The following is a 26,210-nucleotide window of genomic DNA, read 5'->3' as shown; positions in this document are numbered from 1 at the left end:
TCTATTTTCTCTACTGCCATTAACCTCTGAAGAAGACTTTTGGAATGACAGATTTTTGAATGTCTTCATTGCATAAAGTTGCCAAATCCTGGTGGTGATGAATTATCGTCCACAACCTTTTGCATTTACCTGCCGCTGTAAAGACCTTTTAAAATCTTTCAGTGTCAGGAAACTGAAGAAATCCACATATGCTTTCACCAGGATTTGAACTCCGGACCTCCTGAATATGTGTTGAGTGTGCTTCCTGTTATATCACAAAGGCATGTGGAAAAGACGAAGAAAATACCTTATAAGCTTTAAAAATCTTGATCATTCTGTCACAAGATCAGCCGTGCTCATTCAAGAGTGTCATCAGTGGGAAGTGTTGGAAATCATATAAATGATAAGAAATGTAATATGAAATTTAAAAATTTTCAAAATTAAAATTTGATATTAATTTAAATGCCGCCTAGACAGGAAAGGTGGTGAGTGACTCTGACTGCTGTAATGAAGGGCCCAGGTTCAAATCCCAAAGAATGAATGCATAGAAGTAAATTGTCCTTCCCTTCATAGGAGGCAGTGGTGGCACAGATATTATATGCCTCCATAATAAAAAGATCACCGCTTCGGACCTTAGCAGTGGCCAGTGCGTATAAACTGCTAGAGCCCTACATTGGAAGAGGGAAATTTAATTTAAATAGAAGGGGAACTTATTATATTTTAGTGGGTATTACCTTCAATCCATCATCATCATGAGTAAAAGTTCTGTTATGTTCTCATTGATTAGAACTTACTAAATATGAAAGAAGGATACTTAGTGTTATGTTATTCTGATTAATACACAAAGTATTTATTCTCTCATATGTATTTATTTATTTTTAAGTTTAAATCTATACTTGTACATAAAGTATTGAGCAATTCTATGCATAGTTGAAATCCTTTTATCTTATAGTCAATATTTTTATCCCCAAAGTGTCTTTAGCAGGATCTTTCCTGTTTTATTGAGCTCCAATGTTTTAAATGATTCAAATATTCATGCTTTGGTATTTTTTAAACTGAAGAAACTGGTTTTATAAAAATTACAAAATATAACTTTTTCTACGTTCCTCCTTTCCATTCCATATAACTTATCTGTAGAAATATTTTGCAGTTATTATAAAAACTAAAATACAACAAGTGTAACTCCCATTATGGTAAAAATTAACTGAGATATTTAATATTAAAATTAGAGACCATGTTCGAGGGCCATATACAAATAGAAAAGCAAAATGCTTCCATCTGTACATACCTAAAAGTAAGTTATTGTTTAGGAAAAGGTTAAGAGACTAAATGATGAGCAGTTCTCTGCAGATTATTTCAATAAACTTTAATCAGTGAAAATTCTTTCAAAATATAGATCTTATTCACAGAAGCTTTTGAATGGAATTTTTATTATAAAAAATACTGGCAGGCTTCAGTATTGGCATGTAGCCATGTAGTAGTATTATTTGCAGTAATTGAAGATGAAAGTATGTTTAGTTCAAGGATTTCTTTTTTTAATTTTCAGATTAGGATTATAAAGTAACAAAAAACTTTATATGAATATGTTTTTAGACTTTGAAAATTTATAAATTGCATAAAATTTCTTTCAGCACACCAAATATGACAAAATTATAAATTAAAGGTGCTACTAAATCACAATAAAAATATCATTGAATGGCCTAAAAGAGGAGGGGAATCAGCCTTGAATTATTCTAATTTATTTATTTTATTTATTTATTTTTTTTTTTTTTATGATAAGTACAGAAGTTTTCTAGCAATAAGTATAGGGACCAGAGAAGTGTATAAAAAGGTAAATTTTGTAATTTGGGGAAAATTGATTTCTTTAAATTAAAAAAGGTCAAGCCATGAAAGTTAAATATTGTTATCATTTGAAACATATCTGAAATTGAAATTATGTATCTGTGACCTACAGCTATGAATATAAAGGCCGGTTACGGACTTGTGGACTTGTATATGTATATATAGATTTTATGAAACTTTCTACTTCCCATTACTTGTTCAGTTAATTAAAAAGAAAAAAAAAAAAAAAAAAAGAACAAGAAGGAGAAGAAAAAAAAATAGTTATTTTTGAGGAAACACTTTCTTCTAAGCAATTTATTTCGGATATTTCTAGGAGGCAGGGGAATATATTCTCTCGACAGTTCAATTAGATTCCCTTTCTTACTGATTTTACAAACTCCTTTTCATTTAATTCTTTTATATTCTTTGGAGCCCTCTTGTGTTGTATTATCTGTATATAATATGATCGTTTGATATTTTTCTCTCATTACTTAACAATATATAACAGGTTGGATAATGCTAAATGCCAAGAGAAAAAATATGTGTGGGAAAAATATATAACTGCGAGGTTTTAAAGCAAAGGTTTTTGGAGCAAAAGTTTTCTATCTTCTGTAAGTACATATATTAATGATAAAAGATGCTTTTAAAAGTGAAAAAAAATATAATTTTGTTTCTATCTTAGGTCTCTATGGTATCATATTCTTCTATACATTTCTTGTTCTTCCCTTTGTTTATTTTTGTTATGAAGAAAAAGATGATGATCAGGGAAATGCTGTTAATGTAAGATTTTGTAATTTTTTCTCTGTGTAGCTCTTTATTATTATTATTACTAATTAGGTATTGTTTTATTAACATGACTGGACTCAGAAATGTATGTACGTATGCATGTAAGTAGGAATGTATGTGTGTGTATACATATGTATGCACATACATACAAACACACATTCATATGTTCATATATTTCTGAATCTGGTCTCGATAATAGAACAATACCTATTATTGTTATCGTTATTATTATCATGTTTCAATCATTAAAATATAAATTATTTAATCTGTTAAATTTTTAATTTCATAAAAGAAAATTTAGAAATAACTGGTTACTAAGTATGAAAATGCATTATTTAAGCATATATTGAAGCTTATAAAAAAGATTTTATTTTACTATGTATTGTATTTAAATTTTTCTTCAGTATTTATGTACTTTATGCTTTCCTTCTTGAATAAGTATAAAATCATAAAAGATTTAAACTGAGTTACATTTATAGTTTCCATTTAGACAAATACACATTAGTTTATGTAATTGTATATATTAAGTATTCATAAGTAATATTTTATTTTGGCATGAGTGTGCATCTTTTATGTTCCTTTTGTTTTTCCATAATTAGTAAAAATTTGAAGAGTTCATAAATATTTGAATTATTATATAATGATTTTTACTTAAAGTATAAAATATTTAGGTATATATATATAAAGTTCTTTGGTTAATGGAAATATTATTTTAAAAGGCATATTTAATGTTTTAAAAGTGTACATACTTTACTAATCAATTTGAAAATTTTTCTTGGTAAATACTACATAAGTAGTACTTTTTTTTTTTTTTTTTTTAGAAATAAATAAAACTGAATCAGCATTTGACAATTGATACCTATCAGAATTAAACACAATCTATTAAATGTAGTAACTAATTTCACTGTTCGTTGTATCAAATTTATGCTTAGTTTATTATATATATATATATAATAAGCTTATTATTATATTAATGCTTAGTTTTTTATGTCTAATACATTTCTGTTCCTTGTAGTAGCAGTAGATTCATAGAATCTCTGATAATATGGGTTGATAGAAGATGTCTTTATTAAGATTGTGAGTTTAAATCATAAGAAGAATCATCCATAGCATTAAAATTCTTGCCCCCCTTCCCCGGGTATGAGTCTCCATTATTTTTAGTTAAATTATTTCTATGCTTCTATGATCCATTCATCTAGTTTTTTCAAACTTGTCCATTGTATTTGATTGCTAGGCGTGAAGCTACTACTGTCCAAAACTGTCTGCTCTGCATAAAAATCTTTGAATCCATCGCAGACTGGTTTATTTGATTAGACTTCGAGTGATTGTAAGACTAATGTCAAGAATAGGTATAACAATCATAGCTGTCCATCCTTTTTGGACAATTTTCTGTGCACTACAATTTAGATGACTTCATCTGATGAATTCAGTTTTGTAATGTCCATGCAAAAGTTGTTAGGATATTATATCCCTCACAAAAATATCTTATGAAAGTAAGGTTGCAAAAAATACTCTGTGGTCAAATATGCATAAAAATTTGATTTTACACTGATCTGTCCGAAATCCTAGAATTAATGTGTATTGATAACTATTATTGCAATATTATGCTTATGTTACTGTTTTTGATGTGCCATATAAACTATCGTTATTATTTCAGACATGAAAAAGTATGAGTAAATCATTTTAAAAACAGGGTTCATATGGTCCTTAAGAGTCCTTAAAAGTCCCTAGATATTTTGGAATTGATTTTTGGTCCTTAAAAGTCCTTAATTTTGGCCAAAATCAGCAGAAGGTCCTTAATTTTCAATTAATTAATGAAATTTCTGTCTGTTTTTACAACTGTCATTTTCAGTGTGAATTAGCATTTTGGAGGAATGTTTTTGGCGATTCACTGACGTATATATGGTTATCTTTTGAATGGTTTCATGAGTTATAATTTGTTTCTATTTCTAATATAAATGATGGGATACTCGAGTTTCTAAGCAAGAAGTGAAACATAAGCAATTTTAAATTCATTTTTTCTAATAAACAGCTCTTTCCATAAATTTTCACTTTTGGGGATATGAATTCCATTATTAACCGTTCTAAATTTGGCGACTTTTCAACATTTTGGCGATTTTAAGATCAGTTTCTGTACAAACTTTTTAATTCCGAGATCTGAGAATTTTTCAGTGATTTTTTTTAAAACATCGTAACATTGATTAATTTCATTAAAATAAAACATTTTTATTTTTCACTGTCATATTATAAAGTTTTATTTTGGCAACTTATTAATATACAATATTTTGAATCTGAAAAATAAACAAGGTATAATGCTATAAAGCACAATTTACGAAACAGCTCTTAGCAAAAGCAAAATTAGCTAAGTACTAATTAATTAAAATGTCTTCTTTTTAATTTTTTCATAGTAAGAGTTTTTCCCATGTAATTGTCTCAGAATATTCAAAATTCTTAGAATATGCATGTTTTCTCTATAAAATTAATTTTACACTTTTTCCCTCTCTTTTTTTTTTCCAAAATATTTCTGCCTTTTTACTGTTACAGAATTGGTAGGGATAATTTTTCTTTAGGATTTTAGACATTGCAGCTTGGAAAGTTTAGAAGAATTTGAAGGCAGGATTTATAGACCCATGATTCTAGAAGGTTCGAGAAATATGTGACAAAATGAAAAATGTCTCCATGGTATCAACACGTAATGGATGTATTTTACAGAAAGTTTGCAATGAATTTCTTACTTTTTGGAGAACGTCTGGAAGAACAATGGAAACATAATATTTGAATGTTTTTACTTCTGATACTAGAATCTTAACATGTTTATCTTCCCTTTATTTTCTCTACTTTTCACGAGACATAAGCATGGAAAATATCAAAAATTCTTCTAATCTTATCACATGGGCAGGCATTATAGAAAGGGGTTTTTTTATTAATAAAGAAGTTGAAAACTTACAATTTAAAAGATTCATCTAATATGTCTTAATGCATCATACACATAGCTGGAAATAGGCATTTTCCCACCAGATGCAATCTCTGTGGATCCTAAATTCTGCTGCCTAGTGCCTTTCTAAATTTTGCTTCCAATGCTTGCTCTAAATTCTAAAAGTTTTGCCATTTCTAGATTTTGTTAATCGGTTTGTTAGTAAATTCTAAAAATTCTGCCACATCAGCTTTGTAACCGGCCTTTACCATATATATTCCATATTTCTTCTGAATGTTCATATTACTAAAATAAAATTAGCCACATTTTCTGAACAATCTAAATGCATTTAGTGTTTTTTAAAATAACAGAAATCCTTAATTAAATCCAAAAATTCTAAAATGAAAAGGAAACATGTTGAAAGAAACTGAGTGTATAAAGAAAATTATTCTTCAAAGATATGTGCAGTTATTATTATGTAAATTACCCAATTGTTTATGATTTCAGCCTTTACTATAATTTCCCATTTCTATTTCCTCATTTGAGCCAGATTAAATTTAAATTAAATTGTATAATCTTTGACCACTAATCCACATTATTAGATTGAATTTGACTGTTCTTGTTTAATTATGTCACCGTGAGCTGTAATTGATTTTGTTAGCATCAAAACATGCCTTTAGGTTCTAAGTTCTTTTTAAATAAGAGGCTTATTTAAACCTTTGTCTGATATTGTAGTTATTTTCAGACATAGCAATAATATGCTTCACGTCTGTCGGAGGGTTTTGGACTATATAACATTTACCAGATCAAGTAAACCCTCATAGGTACATTGTGGAAAGGTTGACAAGTTAGAAGATAAAGCACACAGAAACTAGTGAGAGCTTTTTATATATATATATATATTGAGACAAATTTCTAATTGTTAGAAAAGATGCTTAAAGAGAAGGAAATCGATATAAACTAGCCAAAATGTCTAGGAAGTCTTCCAATTAAAATGACGGATAAATATTTTGTTAAGTGTTGTTGTTACAAAACATAAATGTTTTGTAGCTTTTAGTGTGTAATAATCCTAATGGCATTTAAGAATCAATGTCATAAATTACATGTATTTTAAACTGTGAAATTTTATTAGATTTTGATTTTAATAGGGCTTTTTAACAAATATTGTTAAAAAATAAAATTTAATAGTGGCCATGTAAATACATAATGCTTAAGGTTGTAAGGATCTTAAGTTTTACTAACGTTTATTTTATTTTAAATCTTTACTATCACTTCTTATTTTCTACTTCCGGCCAGAATTATAAGCGTTAACGTATTTATGCAAAGTTTGTCTGGCGAGCGCCAAGTATTTAAGTTGTGGCTTTTTGCCAAGCGAGAGAGAGGAAGCAGTTAGTCGAAGCAGGCCGCTTACCTTAGAAGTTTTACTCAGTTGCTGGTTGCCTTCCAGGCCAGAGGTTTAATCCTCTTGATAATTTTTAAGCATATTGTAGTGTTCACAGTTCTCTGTACTACATACGGCTTCCTGTTAATATAAGGCCAATCTTCCACGTTTATTATTTTAAAGTTAAATTAGAGTTTAGTTTTATTTTTATATTTTTACGTTTAGACCACAAGTAGTGGGTCTTTGTATTCCGAAGTACGGAAGTTATTGTAAATAGAAAAAAATAAAGGGTTTTTTATACCCTTCTTGTGTATCCTGTCTACTTCCCACAGTTATTGAACATAGCTTTAGTAAGCTCTCTGTTCTGAGTCAGGTCCTTACATGTTCCCGAAGAAAGTAAGACGGAACATTGAACCTGATAGTGGCGCCCAACGAAGAAGAATAACCATGGCCAAGTTTCAAGAAGAACCTATGCTGCCTGCAGAAGCAGCTCAGAATCCAGAAATGCCAGCTCCCGCCCTGGAAGGATTTGGTTACATCGTCCAGACCATGTGCGCTTCGATGAAACCAGAAGCAACATTTAATGGAAACTCACCGGTAACCAGTTTTTTGGAAAAATTGGATGACCACTTCATGCTCTACCCCGTGCACGAGTTTCAAAAAGTTACCTTAGCTACCAGCGCTTTGAGGGGCAAGTGCTTAACTGGTTCAAATATATAGGCAGAAGTCTCTTGGGTCAAGCAGGAAGTCCCACCTATACTTACGAGAATTTCAAGACTGCCCTAGTAAAAGCCTTCCCTGTTGTAAGGGATCGTGCGAAATTAGAAACGGAACTTTTTAGTATATATCAACAAAGAATCGAAAATCTCTCAAGCTTTATTTTAAGAAAAATTCACGTCTTCAAACTCTTGTATGGAAACCGTCCGGATCCTGAGATAATTCAGGTGAGTTTGCCGAGGTTACTGCCCCAAGTGCAAGACTTTATTGAATTAAGAAATCCGACTACACTGGAAAAGTTATTTGAGCTAGCAATCCAGTTTGAAAGTAGAAGAACGGCGGACATTGAAAGAAGACGCCAATATCAACAGCAAAACCAATTTGGTGCGCCAAGACTACAGCAAACTCAAGCACACGGCTACGGAAGCAAAGCGAATCAGTGGGCAAGGAAACCCGAGCATTCAAAAACAGCCGGCGAACGTCGACAGTTCAATAGCAATCCAGGAAAAAAGTCTCAAGGCCAGTGGAAAAAGAAGGAAAGCACGGAAATGAAAAATAATTTAAACTAAAACGGATTTCTGCTGACGGGAGGGTGCAGAAATCCGAAGGCCAAGAAAACCCCTCTTCCTTCAAGTTAAATACAGTAATGGTGAAAAATTTGACTCTTCCGAAGATTGAAGTGTTGGTGAATAATATCCCAGCCACTGCACTCCTGGATACAGGCGCGCAGTGTTCCTGTGTGGCAGAAGATTTTTTTAGGAAGTATTTTCGGAAATACCGCATATATAATTCGGATAATATGACAGTGTTAGCGACACAAGGAGAAAAATGTAAGCGTATAGGTAAATTACCGCTGTATGTCCGTATCAAGGACGAACAAGTAAAGGTGATGTTTTTCATAGTAAAGAATCTGCAGGCACATATTATTTTAGGAATAGATTTTCTTTCAGAGGCACAAGCAACACTGGATTTTAATGAAGCGTCCCTTAAGCTGACGATGAAACCAGTTCGTGGAGAAAAGGCTGAACCGCCGATGTTAAATCTTGACCACCTGCCTAATGACGAGCAAGGAAGAATCCGACAAGTGGTAAGTGAATTTGCTTCATTATTTAGTGATATTCCAGGATTTACTCAGGTTACTAACCATAGTATTGACACCGGAGATTCAATGCCAGTTCACCACAAAGCATACCGGTATGATAAGAATAAGGAAAAAATTATAGAATGGCATATCACCGATATGCTACGTAAAAAGATCATAACGCCCATCTCAAGTAGTTATGCTAGCCCGGTGGTTTTATGTAAGAAAAATAATGACTATCCTTTGACACATCCAAAAAGGTGGAGATTCGCAATTGACTACCGTAAATTAAACTCCATAACTAAATATCCGGTATATCCGTTACCTATTATTGAAGAAATTCTAAGGAACATAACATCCACCAAATATATGACGACTTTAGACTTAACGACTGGTTATTTTCAAATAGGGGTTAGGCCTGAGGACGTGCCTAAGACTGCTTTTATAACCAAGTCTGGCACTTATGCATTTTTGCGTATGCCGTTTGGCCTTTCAGGGGCACCGGCAACATTTCAGCGATGTATGGACATTGTGTTAAGGCCTGTTCTTGGAAAGTCCACATTTATCTATTTAGACGATATCATTATTACTAGTGATAATCTCGACCAACATGTACAGGATTTAAGACAGGTGTTTTCTGTATTAAATGAGGCCGGTCTAAAAGTTAATGTCGAAAAGTGCAAATTTGCAGCCCCTGAATTAAAATATTTAGGTTACAAAATATCTCAGAAAGGAATCGAGACAGACGAATCAAAAATAATTGCTGTACAAAAGTATCCGACTCCAACCACGGCGAAGAAGCTCTCTTCTTTTCTAGGACTTTGTTCATATTATAGGTCCTTTATAAAAAATTTTGCAGCTATTGCTGAACCATTGTTAAAATTAAAAAGGAAAAAGGCAAGATTCTCGTGGACGGCCGAAGCCAATAGTGCTTTCGAAAAGTTAAAACAAGCATTAACGCAAGCCCCTGTGTTGAAATTTCCTGAAAAGGGTGAGAATTTAGAAATTTCAGCGGATGCTTCGGATTATGCGGTAGGAGCGGTACTTTCGCAAAATCAGCAGCCCATGGCATTTTTTAGCCGAACTTTAAATCAAACACAAAGAAACTATTCCGCGACCGAGAGAGAGGCATTTGCAGTTCTGTTAGCAGTGCAAAAGTTCCGAGTCTATTTTGGAAAGGCGCCAATAACAGTGTACTCTGATCATGTGGCGGTAACTAGATTGTACTCAGGGAAAAACTTATCCCCAAGGTAATAAGATGGGCACTCAAGCTACAAGAATATAATCTGGTAATCAAGCATACCCCCGGAAAGGAAAATATCGTAGCAGATGCCCTATCCAGAATTAAAATAGATGAAGAAGGTAATACCGTAAAGGTGGCAATGTTCACAGTATGTACAATAAATTCCCGAGAAACTGTAATAACCGAACTGGGTAAGGATCCTGAGTTTGGAAGCATTTATGAGTATTTAAAGGATCCTGAAAATTTTAGCTACCAAGATATTGTGGCGATAAGAAATAGGGCGGCCCATTACGAACTAATAGATGGTCTATTATTCTATACAAAAACTACGAATTCCAACAATGAATTTCGACCTGTTATCCCAGCTAGTCTTAGATTAAATATCCTGCAGGAGCTCCATGACAGCCCTTTAGCTTCTCATGCTGGTATTCGAAAAACTATCCAACGTGTACGCGAGGCAGTCTATTTTCCTGAACTGCAAAAGTTAACAAGGGCATATGTCCAGTCCTGCCCAACATGTCAAGCAGTTAATTATATTAATTTCCACCCGGCCGAGTTTCTAAATAGTATTAAATCCGAATTTCCAAATGAAATAATTGGCATCGATTTATTGGGCCCTTTCCCAAAAAGTCAGTTAAATAAAAGTCGCTATCTCCTTGTTATGGTTGATCATTTTAGTAAGTGGTCCGAAATTGTTCCCTTAAAACGAGCCTCCGCGAAATTAGTTACTGATTCTATTTTAAATAAATATATTTTAAAAGTACGGGGCACCCCTAAAAGTTATATCGGATAATGGTCCTCAATTTGTAAGTAATGTATTTGAAGACGTGCCAAAAACTGGGCATACGTCATTTAAAAATGGTCCCGTATCGGCCGCAATCAAATATAGCGGAGCGGGTCAATAGAAATACAGTGAAAATTATCCATAGTTATGTTAAAAATTTTCATAAAAGCTGGGATAACTATTTCAATGAATTTGCTTTCGCCCTTAGGACCGCAAAACATGATACAATGGGCAAAACTCCTGCTGAGTTATTTTTAGGCAGAAAGATTATAACGCCGTTAGATAAATTATTTTATGTGCAACAAAGAGCCCCAGAATTTAAAATGGGTGATATAGAAAAACTAATTAAAGAAGCAAAAAAGAATATGGAAGTAGCACAGAGAAAGCAAAAGCTGTATTACGACTTGAAACGACGGGGAGTTACTTATAAAGTAGGGGATGAAGTATTAAAAATTAAGCATTCACTTTCTTCAGCAGCAGAAGATAAAACTGCCAAATTTTTTCCACGCTTTGAAGGACTATATGTCATAGAAAAAATAACTCACGCTGTAGTAGTGTTAAAAGCTAGAAATGGTGAAACCTGCTCCGCAAACATTGATCAAATCAAACCCTACTATGATCGTAATAAAATGCAAATTTTCAAAGATCTTTTGCAGGATCCGGCATGGCAGAAACCACAGGCACAAGCTCCAGAGGTGGAACAACGACAAGTACAAGGGCAAGCCATTAAGAGGCAGGAGCAAGTGAAAAGAAAGTTTTCCCGCGGGAAAATTGAAGGTAGCAAGAAAAAGAAGCCGTTCCACCGTCCAGAAAAGAGAGCTCACGAACACCCCCAGAATGAAGAAGGGAGAAGGACGACGTATGCAAAGAGAGCCAGGAGAAATGACGGCAACTATAACCCGGCTCTAAAACGGAAGATCTACTCATCCGACAGGACTCTCTGCAGCAAATGTCGCCGAACTGCGGAAGGGCCACCAGGGGCGGAGGAAAATTTGAATGGCCAGCAATAAGGTCCAAGCAGGAACATGAAAGAAGTTTCCCGATTCTGCCAAGACCACAGGCAGAGGCAAAAAAGAAGCTATTCAAGGGTGACCGAACTGGAAAAAAAAGAAAGCTTCTAGAGGAAGGCACTGAAGGGCGAGCCCGCACACGAAGGAGGATATATCAAACAAGAATCTACGCTACCTTCCAAGACTGGGCTCAGAAAAGAATGTCCGAATATCACAAAGATAAGTAAAATTTTATGTTATTTTGCAAACTTAAGTTAATCTTTCATTCTTACTGCAAGTGGCAGATTTCAAGAAGTTTTACCTCATGCGAGGTCTACCTTTATCGCCAAAAGGGCAAGAAATGAGTTGTTACCGATTTTGGTATTATGTTTTTCAATTACTCGCGCGTAAAACTAAAGTTGATGTATAATAGCAATGTGTAAATACTTAAATATTGTAAAAGTTATTGTATAAATTTTATTTAAAACATTCTGGCAAGAAAGAAGTTTTAGTCTGAAAGACTTTTTGAAATGTATTATTTCAATGTAGAAGAATTGGCACTTGCTTAGAAAAGAATAGAAGTTAACAATGTACTACTAATATATGTTTTCAAATGCATAAAATTAACGGCATGTTAATATGTTCTTATATACAATGTGAACTGTTATTTTAAATGTTAAGAAATACTGTGATATGGTAAAAGTGAAAGTAATGTTAAAAATTTTTTTTATTCGTGTGACTGTAAAAAGACTAAATTATGATGAATATGTGTTAAAGGTTGAATGAATGTAGTTAGGCTCTCTGACGCTACATTTCAGAGTTAGCCACTTTCAGAATAGTACCTCAGGGTTTAGAGTTGAAGTTAGGGTGTGTTACGAGGTCTTGGTATGTTGAATTTTTAACACGTTAGTGCTTTGATTGTAGGAGGAAGTGTTGAACACGTAGACATAAACACATTCGTGTTTGGAGTTCTTTTACAACACATGTCAGAGAGCATGGGGAGAGATAATTAAAATAGTCATGAATGAAATAAGAATGTTAAGAGAAATATAATTATACATGTTACTTGCCATTTCATTGTGTAACATTTCATTAAACTAGTTTTCCTTCCAGATCTCTGGAAGGAACCAGATTTGAATAAAAGCTCCTGTTTAGATGCAGTACAGATGAAAAAATTGCATGTCCTGGGAGCTGCTATTGTAAAAACAAATTTCTTTCTTTTAAATTTCTAGTTTCTAGCGAAAAATGTTTGTAAAAGATTGGCCTTGCGTTAGATTCTAGAGCTAAAAGTTTTCAACAAGGTCGTTTTACACCTCAGTTTCAAACTAATTAACTCTGGCGGGAAGTATGTAAGGATCTTAAGTTTTACTAACGTTTATTTTATTTTAAATCTTTACTATCACTTCTTATTTTCTACTTCCGGCCAGAATTATAAGCGTTAACGTATTTATGCAAAGTTTGTCTGGTGAGCGCCAAGTATTTAAGTTGTGGCTTTTTGCCAAGCGAGAGAGAGGAAGCAGTTAGTCGAAGCAGGCCGCTTACCTTAGAAGTTTTACTCAGTTGCTGGTTGCCTTCCAGGCCAGAGGTTTAATCCTCTTGATAATTTTTAAGCGTATTGTAGTGTTCACAGTTCTCTGTACTACATACGGCTTCCTGTTAATATAAGGCCAATCTTCCACATTTATTATTTTAAAGTTAAATTAGAGTTTAGTTTTATTTTTATATTTTTACGTTTAGACCACAAGTAGTGGGTCTTTGTATTCCGAAGTACGGAAGTTATTGTAAATAGAGAAAAATAAAGGGTTTTGTATACCCTTCTTGTGTATCCTGTCTACTTCCCACAGTTATTGAACATAGCTTTAGTAAACTCTCTGTTCCGAGTCAGGTCCTTGCATGTTCCCGAAGAAAGTAAGACGGAACATTGAACCTGATAAGGTTATCAAACTACCTAATTTAATTATTTATAATTAACTGCTTACCTTTAAAAATTATCTCTATATGTTATTGTCATTCATTAATACTCACTGTGGTCACAAGATAAAATACAAAAATGTAAAAATTCAAGTACAATTTATTCTTTGCATCTACTGAGACTTAAAATAATACAAAACAACTTATCACCTCTGGTGCTTTAATGCCTTATTGGAACCTTAAAGTATATTATCTGGGTTACAACCCCTCGAACTCTACACGAAGCTACGACATTAACTGCATCAAACAGAGCCTAACTAACTTTCAACATTTGCCAACCGTGCCTACATCAGGCCATTCAGTTTTGTTCTAATCAGCAGGTCTCTCTAGACAAGAAGTATCAGTGACAACATTCAATCTTTTGTTATGAATCATGCTGATTGTGAACTTACTTCTCATTTTACGTGAGAAAATGAGACATAAAAAAAAATCATTATAAAGCTAACTGTTAGTAAAACGTAAATGTTGGTCATATTCTTTCAAATATGACCAACTAATATAAATGTAAAATATTTAATGCTACTTGATAAATTGCATAAAGTTTATTTTATTCTCAAACTTGTTAATAGTTATGTTCATTAATTCATGTTTAATAATAATGCATACTACTTAGGGATCTTATTTTTAGGATGGTGTTACAAAAGTGAAATTCAGGCATAGATAATATTTTTAATTGAATTTATTCAGTTCCCATTTGCTCATAGGTCCTTAATTTTTTTCATTAATGGTCCTTAAATGTCCTTAAAAGTACTTAATTTCCGTGTGCAGAAATGCGTATGAACCCTGAAAAAGCAAATAAATTTTAATGATAAAATTTATTGTTTTCTCAAAAAGATTTCTATTATCATCTGAAATATTTAACTGAAAGTACATTAGTATCATAAAAATTGATAGAAAATAAAGTATTAAATTCATTTCATTTATTACAAATGCAATTTTTAAGTTTTTAATTGTAACTAAGATTCTTATGTATTCTTTTTTTATTTCCTACTTTAGGTAGTTCCTGCTGCCATAGCATATACTTTAGTTTTTCTTTTGGTTGTTTCAGCATTGCTGTTAGCAGGGTAAAACTATGCTGATGATTATTACTCTTTTTTTTTAAAGCTACTTTTGTAATTTTTTTTTTTTTTTTTTTTAAATTCTGATTAATATACTTTTTACAGAGCTTTCATTCGATTCAAAGCCCCACCTCCACAAAATTCAACTCAGTGGGATAAAATTGAATTCATTGCTTTAGAGCTTGCTCAAAACAGTAAGTAAATTCATAATGAGTTTTCATAAATTTTCAAGTACTTAATTTCGAAGTAGCATGTTTAAAGGCAAAATGTATAAGAATATTTATGTTTCTTGATAAGAATTATTTTACTGTCAAGTCCCATATTCTCATAAGATGGCGCTTATGTATTATACCAAAAGTACATGAAATACACCTTGGTGCTTATGTGTTATTTCAAAAGTACATCAAATTCACCTTGGCAGAAAATAAAAATTCACCTTGGGGCAGTTTGCCAATTTTTTGCTGAAAAAAAAGAATGCTTTCTTATGATTTGAGGGGGAAAACAATTTTACTATTACAAAGATTTCTGTTTTAGAGTTATTCTTAAAAATTAATCAATAAACCTGCTTTATTTTATTTTATTTTATTTTATTTATTTATTTTTTTTTTTTTTTTTTTTTTTTTGCATGGATGTGAAAATCTATTCCATGCAAACTATGGCAATAGATTCAAAAGTAGTTGTTCCCTTTACCCACTTTGCATCAAAATATTGTATTTCTGTGGAATTTTTACTGCAATTTCATCCATTTTAGACAAATTCATACTTTGAAATTGAGGTTAAGATAAAAGGTGTCTCAATTTGCTGTAGAAACTATTAAATTTGAAATATCAGAAAAAGAATGCAAACAAACATGACAGTGTTTATTAAAATTGAAGCAACCATGCAATTCTTCAATGCCAAAATTTTCCACATTCTGAAGATGTAGTAACGTTCTACTAAGGTGATTGTACTACCAATTTTTTTTAATTGTACATTAGATTTGATTTCATTTGTAATTATTTGTCCTTGAATGCTACATACTTGGTTTCCATTTAGGTAATATAATTTGTAATTTACAAGGCATGTGTTAAGCCTTGTTTCCATTAGTGCGTTGCGAACGCATAGTGTCGTTGGATTTACGCATACGAAATTTTGGTGGTCTATTGCATTTATTGCCATCAGATGTCTCTGTATATAACTTACGGGATTTGGACTATGCTTATTTATACCACTGATTGCCATGTGAGATTGTATATTTTTAAAATATGCCCAAATTTTAGGAGAAAAAAGTAATATAAAGTTTCAGCATCGATTTCTTCAGGATCATTGCTGGATAATTTATTATAAATCTCATTTGTTTTAAAATGCAATATGAGCAGTTCTATTTTATACATAATCCATAAAATATTACTTTTAATTTAAATTTTTTAATTCATATCTCTTTTCATAGAAGTTACAAAAATAAGCTTTTTCTCTTTATATATGTATATACACATTAGGTAAAGAAAATAGAAATATTTAATTAATTAATTCCTGCTTTTCTGCTGGAGAGGACTGAATTCAAAAGCAATTATTATAATAAGTTTTTTTAAAATGTTTAGGGCATTAATATTGTCTCATGTTAATTGGTAGTGAAAGTTTAGAGTTGGAAAGATCCCAAAATTTCACACATGTATGTACATTCATATAAAAGTGAAACAAATATATATATATATGTACAGGGAGTATGCTTTAAATTCGTATTATATAAATTTCAAAATAAATTTTTTGCAGAAAAAATTTAAACAAATAAGAGCATAAATAAAACATTATATTTAATGCATATAATAATAGAAATAAATTATAAAACACAAATATAGATCAAATTGGAACAAGAAGCTAAGAAAGTTGCAGACAGGGGGGAGAAAGCGACCCCAAAAGTTAAGCCATGCTACCGCCAACTTTACCACTAAGCTATCATCATACAGGCATGATACTCAATTTTGGCTTATGCACATTATTAAGTAAATGAATTCTTAAAACTAAATTTTTTGGTCCTATTTTAGTGTACTATCGTCTAAAAGATTCACCAGAATTTGTTCTTCAGCTTCTAGGACATTTCTTACATTATCTTTTCAAGTGGTGTTCTGGTTGAAGTTAAATGGGCTGCTAAAAATATATTTCATGTGCTTACAAATATATATTAGCCATAAAGGTATATTTATAAATAGAGAAATACAAATTTAACATACCGTTTAATGCAGTGGAATATTTAAAATCTATCAAATTTAATTTATAATTAACGTTTTTAATTTTTACCTGTTTCAAAAGAAAAAAAATAACAAATCTTTTAATGCCGTATCTGATTTGCTATAGCAGTTTGATATAGTCAGACTTTTATTTTCATTAAAGGTAAATGTACACATTTACCTTTAATGAAATTAGGAAATAATTGTCAGGACAAATTTTGCTATTTCATGGACTTAAAATTATATTTTTTGCGCCTGATTTTTTTTATAGTAATCACTGCTCCCTGCGAACTAGTACTGTAGTTGCAGTTATCTTATTTTTCTTATCTTTTTAACTAAGTTCAGCTTATTGCTGCTTTCTCAGTACGCAGATTTCTCACTATAATGTTAATTTAGAAATAAGTATTTTTTAGCAAAACATTCTTTCCCTAAGCCAGCCTTCATCGCTACTTCTGCCGCCATTAACTTTTAGTGACAACATCTGATTGCTCCTTTTTTACCATGTGACCCCAACGCATCCGCAGACATACGGATAGAAGTTGAACATAGTTGAACTTCATCCATCACCGCACATCGACTGGATTTCAGATGTCAATCAAAGTGAATTCGCTCGCTGATTGGAGAAACGCATAGGCATTGTAACACATACGCAGCAGTGGAAACGGGCCTTTAGCATAGTAAAAGTAAAACCAAGAAAAAAAATTTTTTTTTAATTGTTTTCCTTTTTGTTCTTATTTAAAGTGTCATAAAGTTTACTTATATGCATACCTGCCAACCTCTAAAGATAAAAATTCAGACGAACACGAAGAATTAATATCATGCTTTGATATTTAAAAAATAACAATTTATACAAATAGAAAAAAGAAAATTATACTTACATTAGTAAATCTCAATTAAGTAGTAACTAAAAAATTTACTAGGAAACATAAAACAAGAACTTAATGTTACACAAAAATATTATTGCAATGAATTTAGAGTGCATTTTTTGGCTTTAGCCAAAAATTCTTTGGAAAATTTCCTGTCATAACAATTAGTTTCCTCATAACATTTAGCAATTAAAATGTTTTCTAGAGTTTTTGGTGAAATCGAAGAAGGAAACATAGTTTTGTTTTTCTTCACAACACTGAAGACTCTCTCGCACTCAGCAGTACTGTGTGGAATTACGAGAATAGCACATAAAACTCTTACTAGTCTATCATATTTTGGTGTTCCATCAGCTCTTTTTATTCTTTTTAAGGTACCAATGAGGACATCAAGTCTATCTTCTCCAGAACTGGCAAAGTCTTCAAACTGTGTAAATAAACACTCTGCCAAAATGACATCGGCATCCGAATTCGTAGCAGAATTTGAAAAAAAATCATCCACTTTCTTTGATGTTGTCGAAGCCGAAGCATTAACTTCATGCTTTTTAGACTAATATGCTTCACAATGTCGCTTCTTCCACCGTGACTTATTATGAAGTCACACACGCACACGTTTTTGAAGGATTCTTTAATTGTTGGAAATTCGGCTTTGTAGGCAGGCCGAAAATATTGAGAATACGGTTTTTTTTTAACTCATTTCGTAACAATGACGTATTAAGAAAATTCGTAGTTCGTGCAAACAAACAAAAAAAAAAAACAGAATGCGACAATCCACGCTAAAAAAATAATCTGGCGCCCACAAAGAAAAGAGTCGGAGAAACAAGTTCAGCGCATTGGATTGGCTGGTTAAGCGGCGAGCTGGCGGTAAAACACGATGCAATTAGCGAAAATCGCTGAATTGGCGAAAAATTGTAAAATTTTGACAAAATCACCAAAAACACTCGAAAAGGAAAAAAATCGTAAAAAATGGATAACGATCGTAAAATCGTAAAGACAAACGCATTTTCGTAAAAATTATGAAAAATTCATAAAAGTTGGCAGGTATGTATATGGTTTGATTTCTTAGTTTATGACAAAGCCTCGGCTATCTACCTAAGGGGAGGAATGTCTTCATGGAGGAGAATCTAAGGGAAACTGGCTTGTATACATGTTACACATGGTGAAATCCACAAAAACATCCATGTAGGATCCTTTCACAGGATTCAAACATCAGACCGAACTACCAGTGTTCAGTGACTTTACCACTCGACTACTGGTGGGCAGTTTGCTTATATGAATTGGACTATTGTAAAATAGAATGAAATGAAAGTGTATTTTAAAATTTCTAAATACACAAGCAAAAACAGTGGTAGATATCTTTACTTCCATGTTAAAATTCATGAATATGCTAAATTCTCACTTTAAGTAAAATACATTTATACATTTGGCAGTTGTTTAGTGTTGAGAAGATGAAGTTATGGCTTTTACAGACTAGTTCTTATGTATGCATTATACAGAATGTACATCTTTTAACATAGTTAAAACAAAGAGAAATAACATAGAAAATGGATGTAAATGAAAGCGGAAAAATGTGTATATTCATGATCTGACATTCAATGTGTGGAGCTGATGATTAAGGAGCAGACAACCGAAAAGGAAAATGTCAACCAAGTAACTGTTGTAAAAGTTGTTTCACTTTTTGGTAGCTGGTAGTCCAGGGTTCGTAGTGGTCCTTACAAGTGCTTATAAGTCCTTATATTTGAAAATAAAATATAAAGGCCCTTATAGATGCTTACTTTTTCTTTAAAGCCCTTATTTTTTTGTTTTTAGTGCTTATTTTTTGCTTTTAGTGCTTTTTTTTTTTTTTTTTTTTTAATCCTTTGTTTTTAATGAACGCGCATTTTTTCCCCCGTACCAAAGCCGAAACTAAATAAACAACTTTTCTTCCTTACATGCAACGTCGGATGGTGAATCATACTCCCGAAAATTGCTTTTCCCCCCTTCCTCTGCATTAACGTAACCTATAGTGCGCGCGAGAGTACAGACAGGTGCACGTCGTTCTATTGGCCAAAGAATTGCGAAAACGTAGAAAATTCCGGTACATTCGGTATTCTTCTCCTCCCACCCAAATACTACACACGTTTGAATTTCTATCAAGATTTTAATAATTTGCATTCTCGTTCCGCGTAGTCAGTTCATATTCGTGTTTATTATGATCGTTATGCTTATATTACGAGTATATGTATATATATGAATATTTATAATACTATAGTTGCAATAGCTGCTGAAGTGTAGATATACTTCCAAAAATGGGTGTATTTTTACACAGATTAGCTTTCTAAGGAATAATATTCGGAATGGCTTAAATAAAAGGAAAGTAATCGAATAGTCAAAATATAATTTCATTTTCTTTCCCAATACATTATATAGTACGGAGGTTGGGAGTTTCTCCGCAAAATCTCTAATATTGAAGCAGCGGACTTTTTTTTGTTACTGTCCACTCTGGATTGAATAGGACTAAAAGTTTTTGCGGTCTACCCAACCCAAGCGAAGATTGATTCTATTCCGCAAATTTAATACAGTCTGTTGAAAATTAGAATCAGAAACACCCCAGATTAGTAAGTCTCTTTCTTTTCCTTTATTTAGTTCTTTTTTCTCCGAATACCGGCAGGTGTTGATTCCGATTGCGTAACATCACATATGGAAGAATTAGGCCGCACGTATTGCGCAATAACGTTTGCGGTATTTTTCATTGATAATTAATTTTGATGTTCGGTCTGAGATTTGTTTATGAACACTTAAGAGAGTTTTACTGTGCTTTCTAAGCAGAATATTTCTCAGTTCCGTTGGTTTTTATATGATGCACATATCGAAATGTCAAAATCATTTATTTAGCCTGAATTTAAATCTAAGGAACGGCTACAATCTCCCCCACTCCTCTTTTTCCTATTACTCTCCGGAATATTCGGGAATTTTCGAGCATGCGGGTTAGTTAAGCTTTTACTGTTAAAGGATGACTGAATGAAGCAATTTCTCGTCTTCTGATTTCAGAAATGTGCCTCTTTTTTACTTAAATTACTTTGCCTGGGATACATGTTAAGGAAAAACTGTTATGCAATGAAAATTTAGAAAATGTTCAGAATTTTGATTTAAGTTAAATTATTTAAATATTAATATGAGTGGAAAAATAAATTGTATTTATTATTAGGTGCCAAACGAATACAATTAATATGGCTTATTATTTATTTTCTATATTTTCAACTGAAATATCATTATTAAATTTTGTAATATAGTTTAGTTCTGCATAGTGTTTTTTTCTCTCATTGTAAACTAATTCTGTAAATTGAACTGTCATTTAAAATAAAAAATAAAAAGTTAATTGTTTTCCATTGTTGAGGTAAGGCTCATTCTCTTAATAAATATTGCATTGCTCATATTTTAAATTACAAGTCTAATTTTTCTTTTAAGGTTATGCAGTCGTGTATAATGTAATTAGACAGGTGCTTATTTTTTCCTTAAAATGTGCTTGAAAAGTGCTTATAGGTGCTTATTTTTTTAACTAAAATGTGACTATGAACTCTGTAGTCGTAGAGTTACTTAAATTTTAAAAGTTGTGTTATATTTATTATTTTATCTGGAGTTGCAGAGTGAACAAAATGGATTAGAGTCCATATGTTCTCATGTCCATGATTATGACAAAAATTGTCTGTTAAATTAATTGTGGCAAAATGTTTGGAAGTTGTCTAAAAAAACAAATAGTTTTATAGAAAATTTTATGAGACATACTCGTTTACATTCCACAAGAAAAAACTGAGACAGCAATATACAAGCAACTTGTTCTGCCTGAATTGTCAAGTTCAGGATAAAGTTAATTATTTCAGTAAAACTGGGAAAGGATTATTTCATAATCTAGTGCAGGCACGTGAAACTCAGTATCTCAAATGGGTAAATAGTCATCAGTGTACAGTAGTGCAAGTCGTAAGAAACACAAAGCCAGTTTCATTCTTAATAATGTTCTTGAGTATAAAAATGAGTAAATACCAAAAAATCTTATCTAATACTATAGTTCTTTAAAAAAATAAAAGAAACATAAGGAATTTTGAGCAATGTATCGAGTACCTATAGATTCTTTCTTGATATCTGTTATCTTTTTCCTGCAACCATCATTCAGATATCTGTAGGCATGCTGTTTGCAGTAACAGTTTTGAGGACAGAGGTAAGATGAGTGTCTGTTAACCTAGATTTTGCTGAAAGCTTGTTCCTTTCCATAAATTAGAAAAGCTGTTCACTTTAATGCTTACTACCGAACATAAAAACCATATTTAATGCAAAATTTTTTTCTTTCTTGGAACCATATAGGCAAGTATTTATAAAATTATAATAACCAATTGAATTTCTGTTAATTCCCTTTGTAAATGAGCTGGCATTTTCTCAGCATCCATTGACAAGGTTCATTTGATCCTTAAAAATGCTTCAAAGTTTTAGAAAAGACTTTTGGTCTTTAAGTCTTCAGTTTTCACCAGAATCTTAAAAAGATCCTTAATTTAACTCATCTAACTTTTTTTTTTTTTTTTCTATTTTGAGTATAAATTAACATTTGGGAGGAATAATTTTTGCCAATCCATCGACAAAGATACATTTGATGGATTATCATTTGAATTCTTTCCTACTTTTTAATGTATTCATGATATTCGAATTTATGGGCGCAACCCTGCCCCAATTGAAATGTAAAACATTTTGAAATTATTTCTTTTATGTCAATGAGGAATTCATAAAATTATTTTTCCGTATGGGGGTATAAGTTTTTATCTTGTGCATCGCTAAATTTGGCCACTTATCAACATTTTAACTATTTCAAGATCAATTTGTATACAAAGTTTTTTATTTGAATATTTGCGAATTTTTCATCTTCTCTCTCTCTCTCTTTTTTACGAGTATAATAACACTAATAAATATTATTAAAATAATGATAATCTATTTAAAAGTCTATTTAAAAAATAACATTAAAATAAAACATTCTTAATTTTTCCTGTAGCACTTTAAGGTAAAATTGCTTTTCATTTTGCTGTTTTATAAATACTTTTATTCTTAAAATTAAACAAAGTAATAAATGCTATAAAGCACACTTTCTGAAACATTTCTTTGCAAAAGCAAAAAAGCTATTGTAATTATTTAAAATTAATTTTCTTTGTCCAGTTGTATATTTTTTCATGTAAGTATTTCAAAATATTCAAACATGTATCGGTTTTCTCTTAAAAATTCACTTTATGCTCTTCTTTAAATCATCTGTCATTTTGCTCTTACTGTAGGGATAATTTTTCTTTCGGATTTTAGAGTTTGCACCTCAGAAGGTTTAGAAGGATTTGAAGGCAAAGTTTATAATAGATCTACAGTTCCGGATGATTCCAGAAAAATGTGACAAGACAGAAAATGCCTTCATTATATTAACACAGGACATGTTTTACAGACAATTTGTGATGAATCTAATTTTTTGGAGAATTTTAGAACAGTTAAAACAAAATTATCTGAATTTTCTGCTTCGGATCCTTGAAGTCTTGATATGTTTTTCTTCTCTTTATTTTCTCATCTTTTCACTGGGCACAAACATGGAAAATTGCAAAATATGGTTTTAATCTTGTGGAATGCACAAGTATTTGTAGAAAGGAGTTTTTCTATTAATAGAGAAATTGAAAATCGAGGATTTAAAAGCTTCATCTCGTATGCCTCAGGTTACCATACACAAGGCATTTTGTCGCCTGGTATAGTCTGTATGGCTACCCAGTGCCTGTCTTAAATTCTAAACATTTTGCCATCTCAAAATTTTGTTTCTCGGTGCTTGACTAAATTCTAAAATTTCTGCCACATTGGCCCTGGCACCAGCCCTGACCTTATATCATTTCATATGTATTCTCAGTATTCATATTATTAAAAAAATACAATTAGCACTTTCTTCTATGGACACTTCTTCTATAAACTTATGCTGTTATTATTATTAAAGAATAGCAGAAACCTTTAATTAAATCAAAAGATTCTAAAATGAGGGAACTTATTGAGGAAGAAATTGATTACATAAGGAGAAAGGAAATTTTCACAAGTTAGAAGTGGGACTAGTGTGAACACTGACTTGTTTATTGAACCAAAAAAAATGCTACAGAGAAGGAATTTGATGTAAATGAAAATTATCTGGAATATTCTCAAATTAAAAAGACACATAAATATTTGATTGTGTGTAGTTGCTACAAAACATACATTTTTGTAGCTTGTAATATGTAATTATTCTAATATCATTTTAGAATCAATATTATAAATTATATGTGTAATTTTCTGTTATTTTAAGCTGTAAATTTTTTTTTATATTGTAACTTTAATAGTGATTTTTAATGAATATTTTTCAAAAATTAAAAAAAAGCATTATCATGTGTATCTATAATGACTAATGATATGTAACTATGTAATTTAATTATTTGTTACTAATTTTTCACCCTTACAAGTTATCTCTACATGTTAAGACGAGTTTTTGCCTTTCCTTGATTCTTACTGTAAACATAAGATACTACATAGAACTGTAAAACTCAACATAAATCTTTATTCATTACAGCTAACTCCTTAAAGCTAACATGATTTAAAATAGTACAGTCAAAAGTCGTTAATCCGGACTCGTCGGGACTTCGGCGATTCCAGATTATAGATCATCAGTTTAAATCTGATAAGATGGCATGCAGAAATTACAAAATTAAAAATATGAAACCGTAATTTATGAAATAAAGAACAATTATGATCTAAAGGGTATCAAAATTTACAAAAAGAAAAAGCTTAATATTTATTTGTTTACTTTATTAAACATTTCTTTCAATGTAAATTGCTTCGTTTCATGTGATAATACTTTCTCTTTAATTCTATTAAACAGACATAATTTCTTGTTTAGTTACAAAGTTCCGCTGTTCAAGTCCTATAATTGCTGTGTTGAGAATACCGACTAATTTGTCAATCGAAATGTTTTCGTTTTCAATAACCTCTGGGTCACTTTCTTCACTATCGGAAGCGAATTATAATGACGAGGAACTTGATTTAAATCATATCGAGATGAAATACTACATTTAGTAAGGAATTATAAGCCAAATAAAATAAAAACATCTGCCCTGAAGATAAGGATAGTGCTGACAGATCAACTTCCAATCCGCCACGTGAAATTCATAAACAGATTTCGGATTTCAAAACATACTTTCGCTTTGTAGATACAAATTACATATTAATAAATATATATCAGAAATTCTATTTGACATAATCGAAAGTTCAAGCTTACTTTTATGAAATTGCTCTAACAGTCTGCAAAAAATAATAAGCCGGATCCAGTTCGAAGATTAAGGAACAACGCAATATGTAACATTAACTGAATTAGATAATTTTAGCTTAGCTTATACCTCCGTTACACATTACACGCGCATGCGCACAAACATATTCGCAGCCATAAAGGTCTTACGCGCACTCGTAAACGCCTGTATGCATGCGTGAATGCAACGCATGCGCAGAAAGTTTGTAGGTTTGAGGTCCGGATTATAGATCATTACGGATTATGGGTGTCCGAATTAACAACTTTTTACTGTACAAAATAACTTACTATCGCTGGTGCTTCAATGGCTTATTGGAACTTTATAGTAAGTGCTGTATATTAAATGCTTATAGCTAACTGGTTATTGTATATTAACTGGGTTGGAACTCTTTGCAAAGCTATGACACGAACTTGGTTAGATAGAAAAAATACAACTAAGTGTTACACTTACCAACATTTCCAATGTCAAGCATTTATGTCTGTTCTGATCAATGGCTCTCTCTCGCTCTTAACAGTCAGCAGTGGTGGCAACAGCCAAGCTTCTGTTGTGAATCATGCTGCTAATGATTTTATGTCTCATTTAAATTTGTTTTGTGCTGGATATAAATCTGCAAAGTGGACTGAACAAGTACATTATGAAATGAGGCATATAAATAAATATACATTCAGAATATTAATAAAATCAACATAAAGCTAACTGTTAATAAAACTGAAATAAAATGTCAGTGGACTGCTATAAGTAAAATATAAATGCCTCAAGAAATTTTGTAATTTAATGCTGATTACTTGATAAATTTTACAAAATTGATTTTATCTTCAAATTTATAATTTTGTTTAATAATGATGCATCTTACAGATTTATTTGATTCTTAGAATGGTACTATAAAAGTGAACTTTGTGTATAGATAATTGATTTAGTTTATTCTATTCCCATTTGCTGATAGGGCCTTATTTTTTTTTTTTTTTTTTTTTATCATTTTTGGCCCTTAAAAGTACTTAATTTCCATTTACAAAAATGTTTACAGACTCAGACTGAGAAAATACTTTTGTAAAAAGATGATCTCCGGAGTTTTTTTTTTTTTTTTTTTTTTTTTTTTTTTTTTTTTT

General features: G+C 31.6%; 1 protein-coding gene across 1 annotated transcript in view; it reads left to right on the top strand.

Annotated features, from left to right (window-relative positions):
* LOC118187132 (lysosomal cobalamin transport escort protein LMBD1-like) overlaps positions 1 to 26,210 on the top strand; it is a 63,042-nt gene that overhangs the window by 10,013 nt on the left and 26,819 nt on the right. The window contains exons 4-6 of the mRNA XM_035357328.2: positions 2,483 to 2,580; positions 14,663 to 14,730; positions 14,830 to 14,918. Of these exons, the coding sequence (XP_035213219.1) occupies positions 2,483 to 2,580; positions 14,663 to 14,730; positions 14,830 to 14,918 (255 nt within the window). The remainder of the gene's footprint in view (positions 1 to 2,482; positions 2,581 to 14,662; positions 14,731 to 14,829; positions 14,919 to 26,210) is intronic.

Source organism: Stegodyphus dumicola, chromosome 1 (genome assembly GCF_044657685.1).
Source record: "Stegodyphus dumicola isolate Sdum_Otavi_A_Nest chromosome 1, ASM4465768v1".
NCBI classification, from domain to species: Eukaryota; Metazoa; Arthropoda; class Arachnida; order Araneae; family Eresidae; genus Stegodyphus; species Stegodyphus dumicola.
Note: the sequence above shows the minus strand (reverse complement) of the source record. Positions and strands in the feature narration are given on the sequence as shown.